This window comes from Ictalurus furcatus, chromosome 23 (assembly GCF_023375685.1).
Source record: "Ictalurus furcatus strain D&B chromosome 23, Billie_1.0, whole genome shotgun sequence".
Classification (NCBI taxonomy): Eukaryota; Metazoa; Chordata; class Actinopteri; order Siluriformes; family Ictaluridae; genus Ictalurus; species Ictalurus furcatus.
The window spans coordinates 9,324,661-9,341,942 of record NC_071277.1 but is presented as its reverse complement, the minus strand read 5'-3'; the positions used below and the strand labels follow the sequence as shown (position 1 = coordinate 9,341,942).

Genomic DNA, 17,282 nt, shown 5'->3' with positions numbered 1-17,282 from the left:
GTCTGTGAACTACTTCGTTCTACTGTACACTTGTATATACCAATAACACTCTCTAATCTCATCTAATCTAATCTAATTTCATTTCTAATGTGTGTAACAGGTTTGTACTTGCACTCAAAGCAACTTTGCGAATCAATATCACAAAATCATATGTTCAGGGAAAATAAAGAAAAGAAATGACCTGAGAACGAGAACATACTTTCCTTCTTCTTGTTACCCAGATGAGGATGGGTTCCCTTCTGAGTCAGGTTCCTCTCAAGGTTTCTTCCTCTTAAAACATCTTAGGGAGTTTTTCCTTGCCACCGTCGCCACTCAGTGGCTTGCTCAGTTGGGATAAATTCACACCTTTAATATCTGTATACCATGTTGATATTTCTGTAAAGCTGCTTTGAGACAATGTCTATTGTAAAAAGCGCTATACAAATAAAATTGAATTGAATTCTTCTGGTGATTTTCAGGAAATGTGTTCTTCCTGTTGAAGTCTTCATGATCTCTAATGGACGAGCCGTGGAAAAGGAAGAGACGATTCAGGTGTTAACTGATCCGAGTTTTAAAGTACTTTAATGGTTCTATTTAAAAGCAAAACGTAGCTACACCTGTATAGCTATATGTGCCGTCGGTTTTGTAGGTTCTGTTGATGTTCTAAGTTATAAGATTTATCTGAAACGTTCACGTGGATCGTTGTGCTTGTAATGTCTTTTCGTTTTATTCTACACACACGTTTATACATGTAATATCCCTAATCTGTTGCTTCTTATTTTCAAAATTGCAGATATATAGATGGAAAGAATGAAGGGAAGGTTCCTGATTTAGCCTGAAGGTTAACTCATCATTATGTAGGCAGGTACCGAACAGACACACACACACACACACCGCATACAATCATCCCACCCATACACTGAAGTGTGTATAATTAGGCGTGTTTAGGGTTCCAGTCTGCGCTGAATGGAAAGGAGTTCCTCCTACTTTTAGCGCTTTTCCCCTCCCACTCCCAGCTGTATTACTCTCCCTCCCTCTTCTCCCTCGTTTTCTCAGTCAGATCCTGCCGAGCGCTCGTGGTTCACACGCAGACGAGGTTCCTCTGACCTGCAGAGACGTCCAGGGCTGAGAGGAGCGAAGGAGGAACTCGGGGGTTTGTGTTCAGAGCAGAATGGAGGTGGACATGTTAAGCAGAAGAGACTCCAAACCTAGCGTGTCTCCATGTACACTCACGAAAGTGGCTCTGTTCACACTGGTGTGTTTCTGTCTTGCTCTGCTGATTACTGTCATTGCAGGTAAGTGTATCACGTGCACACACACACACAAATGTGGTTTTGAATCATAACAAGAAATTAGCTTTTGTTGTAAGTAGGAAAATGTTGAGGAGTTGACCTCAACCTCAAAAATATACAATGTGTGTGTGTGTGTGTGTGTGTGTGTGTGTGTGTACCTGTGTCTATACCTTTTTCTCCAATGTCATTCCTGTTTTGCTGCCTGTTTTTTTTTTTGCCTGTTACATGTATGTAATATTTATTTTTCTCTTGTGTCTCTTTTGTCTTATTATTTATATTTTCACTTTAAAAAAAATCTCTTTCTTTCTTTCTTTCAGTTTTTCCCCCTTTAGTGTCCTCCCTTCTCTTAGAACAGGGTTTAAGAAAAAAACATTTTTGACTTTCTATACCGCTAACAAAGTCCTTATTGTCCTACAGAAAGAAACAGACGCCAGTGCAAAACTTTGTGCCCCCCATTTCTCAATATGATAGAAATGCTCTATAATTACATCAACATGTTTCATATCCTCTTCACAGTTTTTGGACAGTTATCTCCTTTGTTAGGGCTCGGAAGAATCAAAAATCTACAATCCTAAATGGTTCTTTCGTTTGTTCCTCTAGAGAAATCCTTAAATACAGAATATATATATATATATATATATATATATATATATATATATATATATATATATATACATGTATTTGAGTTTTAACTTCTTGTAAAATAGTAAATAGAAAGAAAACAGTTGCGCTTTGATATGCAGAAACGATACGCTGCAAAATATATTCACATGTGTGTTGGATTTCATGTCATAAGACTACAATAAACCAAATATAAGATTATTAATCTATATCTAGACATATTTTGACCAGTTTCAAGTGAAAACAGTCTTGTTCTACTGGCAGATTCAAATTCTCTCTTTTTAAGCAGTTCTTTTTAGAAAGGAGAGAAATTAAAAGAACTTTTAAAGCTTGACACGAAAAAAACATCTAAAACCGAGCTTGATTTATAATAATAATTAATATACTATATCAGATGGATTTGCTCATATTGAAGACAGTTCCTTAGCTAAGATATAATATTTTTTGCAGTCTATGTGGGGGGTGAAAACATTTGCAGTTAGCTATAGCTCCTTTCTGTCGTTGCATTTAGCTGTATAGATTCACACACTCACACAGACACACACACACACACTCTGCACGACTCATGAGAAACGCGTCATTGGAAAAGAGTTGTAGTAGCGTGTGTGTGTGTGTGTGTGTGTGTGTGTGTGTGTGTGTGAAAGAGAGAGAGAGAGAGAGAGAGAGAGAGAGAGAGTGTATTTTAGGACAGTATGAAGTTACATACACAGCTTTGCTCTGAGGACTGATTAGTTCAGTGTACCAACAACAAACACTGCAGGTCAGTGGGGTTTTTACACAACTTCACACAACTCACAGCGCTGATGAGATCTGCATTCTGATTGGTCAGGAGGTGTTGATTAATTTTCTGTAACAGCGGCTCTGATAGTAGTGCAAATCACAGGTTTATATTAATGCACTCGTTCTAGTAAGTTATCGCTTCACTGCTCATTCTCTCTCTCTCTCTCTCTCTCTCTCTCTCTCTCTCTCTGTCTCTCTTTCTCTCTCTCTCTCACACACACACACACACACACACACACACACACACACACGCTGGCCTAAAGCTCTGTATCTGAGTGGTGTTCTGGTTCACGCTGTGGTCATCTGCTGTTTAGTTGTGTAGTGGACTGTAGACAGTGTAAAAGCAAAACCACTAGAGTTGCACAAAACACACACACACACATATACACACACACACACACACACACACACACACACATGGCATTTGGTGTGACTACTACTCATCAGTCAGTGTTAAACTTAAAATACAGTGTTAACAATATTGCTTATTTGAATTATTTTTCATTCTCTGTGTGTGTGTGTGTGTGTGTCTGTGTGTGTGTGTGTTTGGTCTCTGTACTTTTTTGGTATGTGTGCAATAGACCGTTAGGTCAGCGTTCCTGTTGACATCCACACCAGGGACAGCTGTTGCAGCGGGATGTTAGTTGCTGGATGTTGGTTGCTCTGACACTCTCACTTTTTTCCTCTCTAAGTCTCGCAGAAATCGACCAGAGACGAGTTCTGTCTGACGCCGGAGTGCATCGAAGCAGGTGAACTCCTCACTCGAGCACGCTCGGGTCCACACGCCGTCACGCAAATATAAATAAACCGAATAAAGTCTACCACAAGATCCAAAGACATCCACTAGAGGGCAAATCGCAGGTTTATATCCATGCTTTCTCGTTTCTATAGTAACAGCTCGATCACAGGGACTCGTACTAGCGGATATACCACACAAACCAACAGGTTTTAAAGATCCTTAATGTGGTGACGTTTTCTGTAATTTATATAACACATAAGGAAGGAGTCTCAAGTGTCAGCGCTTTGTTAAAGTCAGAGGTAAAGCCGTAACTCTTATTAGTTGTTCTGCTTGTGTATTAGAGGAACTTTATGAAGTGTGGGTTTGGTATTTTGTCATCGTCTAGCCAGTTCCATTCTTAACAAGTTGGACCACAGCGTCAAACCGTGTGATGATTTCTACCAGTACGCGTGTGGAGGCTGGCTCAGAGAAAACCCCATTCCGGAAGATTCCTCCAGCTATGGGATTTACCCCTGGCTCCGGCAGAACGTCGACCTCAAAATCAAAGGTATGGCATCCTGAAGGTGTAAATGCTGTGTTTCGGTCGATATATTTTCTATCAGGAAGCTGAGGATTCGTGTTGGGTATCTCGTAGAGCTCCTGGAGAAGCCCACTGTGGAGGGAGACCTTGAGGCAGTGAAGAAGGCCAAGGTGTTGTACCGCTCCTGCATGAATGAGAGTGAGTTTCAGAACAAGTACGTGTGATGTAAATCAAAAGAAATTCAGTCGGATTCGGCTCCGTTTTTCGAAAAGTATCAACAGAACCAAACAGAGGCATGTGGGCGGAGCTAAAAACAGTCCCTGATCAACTTGCTAGTTAGAAATAATAGCATTTCAACAGTATCAAACCATAAACCGTATGTTTTGTATATTAGCTAGCTAGTTAAGCATTCACTCCTGCACATTCAAACATTATTAAACATTAGCTAAGCCAATTGATAGATTTGTCTAAGCTAGCATAATATTGTCCTTATGATTGATTGCTTAACGAACTAGCGAGTAACACAGGATTAGACGTGGATAATGGGTTGGACTCTGGAGTTCCGAAGTGAAACCTTTGGTTCTTCATTGGAACATGGAGACACCAGTGGACATCAAAGGATGAAAAAACAAACAAACCATGATCCCTTTCGTGTCCTAAGAAGAAAACATTGTTATAAATCCCTTTGAATAAAAAATATCTGCCTGAGTAAATAATGTAAATGAATTCATATATAATATAAACTGAATATAATTGATGGATAAAAGTGAAGCCGTAAGTTCAGCTGATGAAACACGTCGAAATATGTGTGAAATTCCCGCCATGTGTTTTATTTAAACACTAACACTTCCTCTGGGCTCGTCTAAGCTGCCATCGAGATGCTGGACTCCAAGCCACTGCTGAAGGAGCTGAAGAAGCGCGAGTTCCGCTGGCCCGTCCTGGCCGACGCTCTGGGTTCTGATGTTCAGTGGGACCCGAGAAAGTTCGACCTGCTCCAGACGCTGGCTCAGATCCGCACTCAGTACAGCAAATCCGTCCTGCTGCGGCTCTTCGTCTCAGCTGACGACAAGAACTCACAGGAGTACATCCTCAAGGTGAGGCTGAGGAACCAGCCACGACGCCACACTTCACATGTTCCACCTAGAACAGTAGTCACCAACGTTCTTCCTGGAGAGCTAACCTCCAGCAGGTTTCATCTCCAACCAAGATCTAACACACCTGATTTAGATGATCACGAACTTCTTAAGGCAGGTAGCTGGTCCAGTGGGCATCATTACGACTGGAACTAAAGTCAGGAAGGTAGATCTCCAGGAACAGGGTTGGTGACCACTGGACGAGAACCTCAAAGGGTTCTTCAGTTTGTTTGTCCCTTTGGGGGATGTATTAAAGCTAGAAATCTAGAACCATTAAACATCATTTTTAGAATGTAGAGTTTTAAAAAAGCCTTTTATGAACCTTACCTTTAACTAGATTATTTATTTATTTGTTTGTTTGTTTGTTTGTTTGTTTGTTTGTTTGTTTATGCATCATGCATTTGCTACTTTTTCATTTCATCTTCGACATCATTGAGTTTAAGAAAATATAAATTTCTCTAATTTGTGTGTTTGTAATCTTGGACAGGGATATATGTGGAGAATTTGTGCGTGTATTTATTATTTATTTTATTTATCTGTTTATTTTTGATCTCTTCTCTCAGATAGACCAGGCGTCCTTGGCTTTATCCAGAGATGATTACATCACCAACAGCACTGAGGCACAAGCAGTGAGTCTAACACACACAAACACACACACACACACACACACACACACACACACACACACACACGCGCACACTCACACACACACACATGCACACTCACTCACTCACTCACTCCATGTTCTCCCGGATCAGAACAGAGACGCTCTCCTGAAGCTCATGGTGGGCGTGGCCGTCATGCTGGGAGCCAGTGAGCAGGCGGCTGGGTCTCAGATGAAAGCGGCGCTGGACTTTGAGATGAAACTCGCTCAGGTGAAAAGATTTCCGTATTTTTCTTTAAGGTCACTTATGTAATAAAGTACTAAAGTACTGAAGTCTTTAAGGGACTTCTTGGTTTGATAATGTTCTGGATTTTGGGTTCCATGTGTGTATGTGTGTGTGTGTGTGTGTGTTTAGATTATGATTCCTTATGAGAACCGCACCTCTGAGAGCATGTACAACAGATACAGCCTGTCTAAACTACAGCGCACCATCCCTGGGGTAACACACACACACACACACACACACACACACACTCACACACACGCGCACACACATTCACACACACACTCACACACCGAATACTTTAAAATAAATCATGAATAATATTACCGTTTATAATAATATTATAACAAAATTATAAATTATAATGCATAATGTACTAATACATAAATGGATGCTACCTTAATATTCTCTTATTTGTTTGTTTTTATTGGTATGATTATTTTAGTTGTTTTATTGTTTTATTTCACTTTTATTTGATATTGTTCATGAAGCATTTTTAGAGCATTATTGTTGAATTATGAATATTTATTTAATCTCTTTCTGGCTCTCTCCCTATTTCTGTCTCCTTTTCTCTATCTCCCATCTCCCTCTACCTGTTTCTCTCTCTCTCTCTCTCCCTCTCTCTCTCTCTTTCCCTATATCTCCATCCCCCTGTTTCTCTCTCTCTCTCCGTCTTTCTCTTTCCCTATATCCCCATCCCACTGTTTCGCTCTCTCTCCCTCTCTCTCTCTCTCTCTCTCTTTCCCTATATCCCCATCCCACTGTTTCTCTCTCTCTCCATCCCCCTGTTTCTCTCTCTCTCTCTTTCCCTATATCTCCATCCCCCTGTTTCTCTCTCTCTCTCTCTTTCCCTATATCTCCATCCCCCTGTTTCTCTCTCGCTCTCCCTCTCTCTCTCTTTCCCTATATCTCCATCCCCCTGTTTCTCTCTCTCTCTCTCTCTCTCCCTATATCTCCATCCCCCTGTCTCTCTCTCTCTCTCTCTCTCTCTCTCTCTCTCTCTCCAGTTTAACTGGCTGATGTTTGTTCAAGCAGTGATTGACTCGAAGCTCTATCCGGATCTTTCCATCTCATCCTCGGAGCAGGTGATTGTTCGAGCTCCTCAGTACCTGAAGGACCTTTTCCGGCTGCTGAACGTGACAGAGAGCAGGTACACAGACGCAACGAAGCAGATGCACAGATCACACATGGATTAAGAGATGAAAGACGTCGTCTGTTTCTCTGTGTGATAAAATATCTGCAGATCTGTAATCTGACACTAACCTGATGGTCTCGTCTCTGCTGTGCTTCAGGACGGTGGCGAACTACGTGGTGTGGAGGTCCATCCTGTCTCGAGTCACCACGCTGAGCCGCCGCTTCCTCTATAGATATCTGGACTTCGCTCGAGTGAGAACAGCACAACACACTCCTCATTATTATTATTTATTATTCATTAACATCATACTGCACATCAATGCTTCTCAGCTCTCACAAATGACTTCAAGAGATTTTTTAAAAGTGTGTTTATGAAATAACAAAACACTTAACGCTTTAAATAATTGAAGTGTTGGTAATAATTCTCTTTGAAAATATGAAGTATAGACAATGTGTATGCTATAATATTTATACACACAACAGACTATCACCTTTTATACACTGTTCCTCTTCTACTATAATGTACAGATTGATGCAAACATAAAAATACATCATTGTAGTGACATTTTTGTCTCCAGGTGACGACAGGAACGACGTCTCTGACCCCTCGCTGGGACAAGTGTGTTAATTACGTGGAGAGCGCGTTAATGTACGCCACCGGACGCCTGTTTGTTGATAAGCACTTTCAGGAAGATAAGAAACACATGGTAATGCTTACACACACACTTTTATTATTTGTAGATTCATTGAAAAATATACCTGCATTTCCCTTTTACCCCATTCAGAAGACTATGGGTATACAAACTTTTGCATGCCACCGAATCAAATATAAAGAATATTAATTAGTTTTTGTCTCCACCTTGTGGTCAGTATGTGGAATTACACCGAGTATACAGATTGTATTCTGTTATGAGCTTACACTCAGTGTGTGTGTGTGTGTGTGTGTGTGTGTGTGTGTGTGTGTGTGTTGCAGATGGAGGAACTGATTGATGGCATTCGCTGGGCGTTCATTGATATGCTGGAGAAAGAAAACGACTGGATGGACGCAGAAACCAAGACGAAGGCCATAGAGAAGGTGTGTGTGTGTGTGTGTGTGTGTGTGTGTGTGTGTGTGCGTGTGTGTGTGTGTGTGTATCAAGTGAAAAAAGAAATTAAATGTGAAAAAAAAAACATGTGAAAGAAAAAGAAACTCATGTAAAAATAGACGAATCATGGAAATTCTGAAAAGAAACACTTAAAAGAAATAAACTCATATGAATTTACATCAAAGAAAAAAAAAGTCCTACATGTTAAAATTCCTGCAAAAATATATGAATGAATGTTGAGATTATAAAATAAATGAATCATGTGGAAAAAACAAAAGAAATTTAATACAAGTAAAAATGTGTGATTAATAATGTTATTATTCCTTTGTGACGTTTGTGTAATTTTTCTGTAAAGTATCAGTTAATTCCTTTCTCAATGGATTGATTGATAGAATGAATGAATGAATTATTGAATGATTGAATGAATGAATGAATAGTTGATTGAATGAACAAACGAACAAATGAAGGAACTAATTAATGAATTGTTGATTGAATGAATGGATTAATTAATTAATTATTGATGATTGATTGAATGATTGATTGATTGAATGAATGAATGAATGATTGATTGACTTTCAGTGTCTTGCGAGCTTCGTATCTGGCCGATGCTGCCGAGACTTTTCTGAGTGTTGATAAATGTTCTGTCTCCGTGTCGCTTCTCTCTCTGGCCTCAGGCCCACGCGGTTCTGCCTAAAGTGGGTTATCCAGAGTTCATCCTGAACAACACTTACATCAACGAGAACATCCAAAGGGTAACTTCTCCATTCTTTTCCTTCTTTATTTTCTGTACTATATCACCTGACACCTGCAGCTCTCCTCCTGTCTCTCTCCTCTTGTCTCTCTTCTCTTGTCTCTCTTCTCTTGTCTCTCTCCTCCTGTCTCTCTCCTCTTGTCTCTCTTCTCTTGTCTCTCTCCTCCTGTCTCTCTTCTCCTGTCTCTCTTCTCTTGTCTCTCTCCTCCTGTCTCTCTTCTCCTGTCTCTCTCCTCTTGTCTCTCTTCTCTTGTCTCTCTCCTCTTGTCTCTCTCCTCCTGTCTCTCTCCTCTTGTCTCTCTTCTCCCGTCTCTCTCCTCCTGTCTCTCTCCTCTTGTCTCTCTTCTCTTGTCTCTCTCCTCCTGTCTCTCTCCTGCCTCTCTCCTCTTGTCTCTCTCCTCCTGTCTCTCTCCTCTCGTCTCTCTTCTTCTGTCTCTCTTCTCCTGTCTCTCTTCTCTTGTCGCTCTCCTCCCGTCTCTCTTCTTCTGTCTCTCTTCTTCTGTCTCTCTCCTCCTGTCTCTCTTCTCTCCTTCCTGCGCAGTTGTCGTTTTCGGAGAAGGATTATTTCGGGAACGTGATGCAGACGTTGCGTTTCGTCGCGCAGTCCGACATCGGCTGGCTCAGAACCAAGGTTCCACGCACAGAGTGGGTTCTCCGACACAAACCTCACTCGTACATGTTTGTTGACATTTTTCATTTATTTTAATCTCTCTGCTTGTGGTTCAGGTGGTTCACGAGCCCGACGACTGTGAACGCTTTCTACAGCGTCACCACCAACCAGATCAGTGAGACACACACACGCACACACACACTCACACACACATTCCTGCTCTCTCATAACACTCTAATAACACTGTGTCTATGCTGTAATATTTAAGTAATATTTAATTATCAAATTATAATTTTACAGTAAACTGTGAATATTTTAATAGATATTTTAAAAGGATTTAAAAGTAAATTTAAATATATCTAACATTATATAACTGTAATATATACTTAATATCATTACTATTATAGATATTTATATTATTAATGTAATAATCTGTTTATTCAGGATTTCCAGCAGGAGAACTTCAGAAACCGTTCTTCTGGGGACTGAACTATCCTCGGTGAGAACACACACACACACACTCACACACACACACACATACGCACACACACACGCATGCATACACACACACACACGCATGCATACACACACACACACGCGCGTACACACACACACGCGCGTACACACACAGACACACTAAATGCTTGTGTTTGTTCTGCAGATCATTAAGTTATGGTGCGATCGGTGTGATTGTTGGACACGAACTCACACACGCTTTTGATAACAATGGTAAGGCGTTGCAAATCTGCAGTGAAGGGTGTGTGTGTGTGTGAGTGTGTGTGATGACTTACTCCTTCCTATTTACACGTTTGTGTGTGTGTGTGTGTGTGTGTGCGTGTGTATATTTGTGTGTATGTGTGTGTGTATGTGTGTTTGTGTGTGTGTGTGTGTGTCCTTATCAGGTCGTAAATATGATAAAGACGGGAATCTGTATCAGTGGTGGAGCGACGCTTCGGGCTCTAACTTCGACAACAAGACTAAGTGCATCATCAACCAGTATAACAACTACCACTGGAAGGAGGCGGGGCTTAATGTACAGTACCCACAATACACTTCCTGTTCAATGCACCTTATTTCCTCTGAAACAAATTTTACTTCCTGTTCTAACTCGACTGTTCTCGACTTTCTTATAATTCGCATTTCACATTTAATGCCAGAAATTTAGACCTAAAGTCTACAAACATTTTAACATGTGTATTTATTCATTTAAAAGCAAAGAACATTTACTGATTATATATAAAATTATAGATGGTATAGAAGTGTTATTATATGTTAAATTATAGAAGTGTATAAATGACATGTTTGTATACACAGTGCCCTCCATTAATACTCTTTATTTTACTTGAAGATTTAATATGTAATAATATATAATCATTTAATTGTATTTAATTATATAACGTTAAAATTTTGAATGATAAAAAAAATACACAAAATAAAATATAACAGAAATATGTAATAGGATTATATTATTTGATATAAATGATGTGTTCAGAAATGTTTATTCGCTATGAGAGATAAATTAAATAATAATATAATAATAATAATAATAATAATAATAATAATAATAATAATAATAATAGTTTAGGCTTCTAGGCTTCCTGGAAATGTTTGGAACCCTCTCTCTGAAAGGTAAAATGCTCTGTATTAGTGATAAGGAAAGAGAAAGAACCTGCGTGAAGTCTGGAGGTTTGTAATATAATTCGTGTTGAACTCCTCGTGTTCGTTCTCAGGTGAAAGGGAAGAGAACGCTGGCGGAGAACATCGCTGACAACGGAGGAATCCGAGAAGCTTTCAGGGTAAAAACAGAATAAAGCTCATTGGATCTGGAAATTCATTCAGGAAGAAAGGTTGTGAGGATGTGTGTGTTTGTGTGTTGTAGGCGTACAGGAGGTGGGTGCAGAAGGAAAGGTCAGGGGTCGAGGAGCCGTTATTACCAGGATTGGGTCTGACCAACAATCAGCTCTTCTTCCTCAGTTATGCTCATGTGAGTATTTTACGTGTTTTATTCCTTTTACTTCACAGAAGATGTCAGAAAACTTACAGCTTCACCTCTAATTGTTAAAAAGCACTGACACTGGAGACTCCTTCCATAAATAAGGAATTAAATAAACATCTCCTTACTTTAACAAGCTTCACCATATCAACGATTTATTTAATCCGTGTAATATTAGCAGCTGTGCATGCCACTGTGAGTCAGCTGTTACTATGGAAACGATAATGTATGACGAATCATTAACGAGCATATTAATACTCTGCAGGGCTGTGTGTGTGAATAAGGAGTGAGTGTGTGTGTGTGTGTGTGTGTGTTTCAGGTTCGTTGTAACGCTTACAGACCCGAAGCGGCTCGAGATCAGATCAACAGTGGAGTTCACAGTCCTCCTAAATACAGGTGAGACACAAGAACCGTAAGGGTTCTTCATAGGTCCTCCTGCTGGAACTGTTTCTAGGTTGAACCCTACAGTAGTAGAGTGTTTCCATGGCAGACAGTATTCCAAGTAGAACCCTTATAGGAATACTTAATTATCCAATAATGTCTTGAAATACCAAGGACCAGGATGATAAACTCCTTCTAATAGGATAATTAAAGGTTCTTAGCTTCCAACAAGCTAAGCTTTTAGAAAGAACCTTTCAGGGTTCCTTATAACTAACTAGCTTTAGCTACCTAAAGTAGTTAGGGTTCCACAAGGCACATTTAAGGGTTCCACCAGAGGGACATATTGCAGAATTATTTTTTTCCCATAAGAATGTACTAGTTAGCTGCATCCAGATTAAGGGTTCTTTGGTTGTTCCTCTGTGGGAACCCATTAAGAGTTTTTCTTATCGGAGGGTAGAACACGTTGAAGAAGAACCCTTAATTACCAAATGAATCTTTAAAGAACTCTTGAGGGTAGCGTAACATACTTTCTAAAGAAGCTCTATTTGAAACCTTCTGAAAGGCACTGTAGGGTTCTACATAACACCTTTAAGGTTTCCTCCAGAGGGATTTTTTGAAAAAAAAAATTTTTTTATTTGTGTTCTAAAGGGTCATTGGTGCTATGAGTAACTTCGAGGAGTTCCACAAGGCCTTTAACTGCCCCACAACATCAGTCATGAACAGGGGGGCGGAGTCATGCAGAGTGTGGTAGCACTGGAAATATGGCAAGTTCTTAGTTCTTGAACATGGGCCAAACCTCGACCAATGAACCATGCCGCAGTGTTCTAACCAGAATTAGGCCTCTGTAGACCACTGTATTGCTGGTTCTCCTACACTGGAACCCAGGAACACTTCATGTGTTGCATTCTTCTCCTCATCACCTCCGTCTGATCTCTGCTGTCCGAGAATCTGGAAGTTTGAACATCTTTGTGGAACCTGAACATTCTGCAAATGAGATCCATCCTCCACACTTCTTCTGTCACTCAGGTGGAACATTCTGTGTAGATCCATACACCTGAGTGAATCCCAATCATAGGAGGTTCCAAGCAGAACCCTTTTAGAAAGGTATGAACCGTTAAAGAACTTTTTTTTTTCTAAATGTATAATTTTGGTTCTTAGCTTTTACAAAAGTGGACAAGACTTTGTTGTAGGGTTCTACATAGAACCTTCCAGGGTTCCTTATATCTAACTAACCTTGGTTACCCAAATTCATTGTCTAAGGTTCTACACAGAGGTCTACACAGCACACTTAAGGGTTCCACCAGTGGAACAAGTAAAAAAAAAAACATTTTACAAGTAGAGGTATGTTTTTCCGCTAAGAGTGTACTAATGTAACCTTCAGAAAAAAAGGCTACATTTAGAATGCTTGAGGGTTCTCTGGGTGTTCCTCTGGTTCCTATGTAGAGTGTTTTCCTCTCAAAAAAAGTTCCAAGTAGAGCCATTATAGAAAGGTTAAAGAACGGGATAGTTAGGGTTAGTTAATTAGCTTCCAAAAATGTAGAACCTTTTCTTATAGAACACTTTGTTGTAGGGTTCTACATAGAACCTTCCAGGGTACCTTATAACTAACCTTATAACTAATTTTTTTTTTTTTTTTTGCCTAAGAGTGTAGTAAGGTTGCTGCTTTCAGAAACAAAACTTAAATTTAGAACCCTTAAGCGTTCTTTTGGTGATCCTCTGGGGAACCCTAAAAGGTTCAAAGTAGGAGCCTATAGCAGAGTGTTTCCCTCTCTAAAGGAGTTCCAAGAAGAACACTTATAGAATGCTAAGAACACTTTTAGATACTTTGATTGTTAAGGGTTCTTAGCATCTGAAAAAAGGGGTCTACTTAGAAGTTCTACTTAGATTAACATTTTGTTCCTTACACCACACTAGCCCAGTGAGTTAGCCAATCAGGTGAGAGTACACTATTTTTTATGCCACTTTTCATGCAATTTTTTTGTTGTATTATTTGAAATGAAAACAAAAGAGTAGAACTTTTAAATCATACTTGCCGATGCTAGCTCACTAGCCAGATTTAGCACGATAGCTAACCAACTGGACATTTTAAATAACTTTATGTGTAAATATTAATAATCTATAATAATCTATAATAATCTGGTATATGACCTGGGGTCAATTACTGTTCATACCGTAGTGCTGTGGCTAGCATATTAGCTTCGCTTAGCTGTTTATTAGCGCTTTTTTTCTCTTCCATTTTTATTGTTTAAACTATCGTAATTGTGATTGAGAAGAAAATCATTCCAGGAGGAAAAGCACTGTATCTGAATGTAATATAGTAAATAATTATCAGTAACAGTAGTGATAGCACTACATTGGGGCTTCGTAAAGCGTTCATAAGCACCGTGTGAAGTGTCGAGACTCATCAGGTGACCCTTTTTAGCCTTTCTATGAAAAAGACAAGAGAAGAAGCCTGAATTATGTAATCAACTCTAATCAATATTTAGTCTTTAAATGATTAGTCTGTCTTCAGAACATTCATAACACTTTATGACACTTCTATGAGACATTCCTGTCTTAGATCATCTGTTTATTAAATCTACTTCATACACGATATACAATATAACTTCAGTTATTGAAGACGGCCGTACGAGTTATTTATCTCCAACTGAATCAGTGTTTCATTTATAACACGCTTATGAAGCGCTATGTACGGTATTCTTCATGCAGCTTCACTTATGGATAAATAAATAAATAAATAAATACATTGGAAATGTCATGTAATAATCCCAAATCCCTTAAAAAAAAAGTTATATAATGATAATAATAATAATAATAAGAAGAATAATAATACTAATGCATTTACGTTTAAATGCATTTAAACGTTTTAATATATCATGTAAACGTTTTGAAGATGAATTAAATTCATTTTTCTTACAAAAGGCTTACAATTGAAAACCTTTAACTTTCGTTTTTAAAAGTGACATCACCATTTTATTGTTTTATTTATTTATTCTAAATGACTTGTTTATTGCCTATAAATGTGTTATAAAGCCCCAAGCATAGGTTTAATAATATCTTACATTTTTTTGTCTTTTTCCCACTAAATGATTTATCTGTTGGATGCAAACTATGCAATGTTCAATGTTTTTGATCAATTTGTAATCTATTTTAATTCACTGTGGTGATGTTTTATATGTATTAAAATTATATATATACATGTGTATATATATATATATATATATATATATATATATATATGTGTGTGTGTGTGTGTGTGTGTGTATATATATATATATATATATATATATATATATATATATATATAACATTAATAAAATGTTTGTATTAAAATAAGTTTTTAGGTTTTCTTATGCCTTGTATTCATAAAGATGTGTGTGTGTGTGTGTGAAATAAATAATGAGGTTGAATATATGGGTTCAGTCTGAGGCACACAGCAGGAAATTGGAGTGAAGTAATAATAGCAGCCGACGTCCTGGAAATAGACTCCTCACACACACACACACACCAATTTAATTAATTAATTTAATGTTTTTGACTCGTTAATGTAGAAGCCATCAAATAAAAATCTATAACAAAGTTTGTACTAAAGAAACAGGATGCCTGAGACTTTACACGGTAGTGTGTGTGTGTGTGTGTGTGTGTGTGTGTGTGTGAAGGTAACAAGTTGAGCAGAGCTGAAGTTTTGTAAAAAAGTGAGATTAAGGATGTTAATGAAGTTAATGTTAATGTTTTTTTAACGCAAAGGCGCTTTGACTCCTGGGCGTCTGGTCGTCTGGTTGGGAGTTGATGGATTTGTGGTAAAAGTGCTGCGTCTGCACTCAGTGGTTGCGGGTTCAACTCCACCTTGTCTCTATACTTGGTAAGTTGGGTAGAGAAAAGTAGACGGTGGAGTTAAAATCACAAATATTTTGTCACGTAAAAAAAATTGTTTAGTAATTGGTTAATGTACACAAATTAAAACAAATTTCAATTACAAATTAAAAGTCATTCAGATACTTGGAGATGAACTTGGTACGTCTTAATACGTCATAAAATATTTAAATGAGGTATTGTTAGCATTGTGACCAAACATCAAAGCATTATAATTATGATTTATTAACACGCTTCACACTTCATGTTGTCAGTGTGTGAGCTGTTAGTGTTAATGTGTTCACGACGTTGCTCAGCCCGAGTGGGCAGTGAAGATCGATGCACCATGTTGGCTAGCTGTTCTTTTTGTGACTAGCTTTAGGCTACAGCGCTAGCTTACTGTTCTTTTCCCTTCATAGTTTTTCATCCTGAGCTGAACACATACTGAACATTCAGAATAAGAAGAATAGAAATGAGATTTCATCACTATTGAAAGCTTTTGTTACATTTCCTTGCTTAGTTTGGACTGGTTCTGTTTTTTTGGGGAAAAGAAACCTTGTAGCCATCCTGCACCTTCCACATCAGTGGTCCTGCCACAGATTCCCAAACCTTCTACGCTCACATCCCGGAGTCCTGGCTGGGGTTTGAACCAGCAACCTATCAACCCAGCGGAGACGCTCATCCACATGAGCTACAGGATCTCGGACCAACAGCCTGTTTTATAGACCTTTTCACCTTCATATAAGCAACCCTGAACTAAAAAACTGTCTTTGTAAGATGGAGGCAATCTTCAGTGAGTTTCAGAGACTGCTGAACCAGGAGGCCATTTTTACGTAGGGTTTTATTTAAGCTTTTCAGTATTGAAAAAAATATATAAAAGAAAGATCTCCTGATGACCATGTCCACAGCGCTGTTCTTCTGCTGTGATTTTTGTTCAAAAACTGGCCACCAGGGGGAGCAAATACAAATCTGTTGTGAGAGACACTCAATCCTTGCAATCTCTTGACATTTTGAGCTGTCAGACAAGCACACACACACATACACACGCACGCACACACACACACGCGCGCACACACACACACACACAGATGGAAAAGGCGACAGTTATTGAAATTACATCGATTCCCTTGGCGTCGTCCTCTGGTAGAATTCAATTAACATCCCTGGAGGCCTGAACAGAGAAGATCAAAGCAGCATGATGGAACGTTCTGGAATTACAGGGGGTCATGTGATCATAAAAATCTCATGCGTCACCAGATCACAAACATCGCAGAAATATGGGATCCTCGAAACAACAACAAAAATCACATTATTACTTATTATTAGACAGGAAATAAATACGATATGATGCTCCTGAGATGCTGCACGTTTCCCTGGTTTCATCTGGTGCAAATATCTGCAGACACACCTCATACACCATCTCATATATGACATTTCGTGGTATCACTCTAACCGTAGCGAACTAGCAAGCTAGCACTGGCGACTAGCACTAGCACTAGTGGTAGCTAAAGTTATTAAGCTAGCC

At 38.9% G+C, this 17,282-nt stretch overlaps 1 protein-coding gene across 1 annotated transcript; it reads left to right on the top strand.

Moving 5' to 3' along the window:
• Positions 1-482: 482 nt before the first annotated feature.
• Positions 483-15,024, top strand: phex (phosphate regulating endopeptidase homolog, X-linked). The gene is made up of 22 exons (XM_053611909.1): positions 483-1,274; positions 3,365-3,421; positions 3,797-3,958; positions 4,046-4,129; positions 4,799-5,025; positions 5,628-5,693; positions 5,823-5,939; positions 6,084-6,167; positions 6,959-7,101; positions 7,244-7,337; positions 7,664-7,792; positions 8,059-8,160; positions 8,845-8,922; positions 9,463-9,566; positions 9,648-9,706; positions 9,976-10,030; positions 10,193-10,260; positions 10,434-10,564; positions 11,262-11,327; positions 11,411-11,515; positions 11,844-11,920; positions 12,554-15,024. Exons 1-22 carry the CDS (start codon positions 1,151-1,153, stop codon positions 12,654-12,656), a joined length of 2,235 nt encoding a protein of 744 aa, XP_053467884.1. The 5' UTR covers positions 483-1,150; the 3' UTR covers positions 12,657-15,024.
• Positions 15,025-17,282: the final 2,258 nt, after the last annotated feature.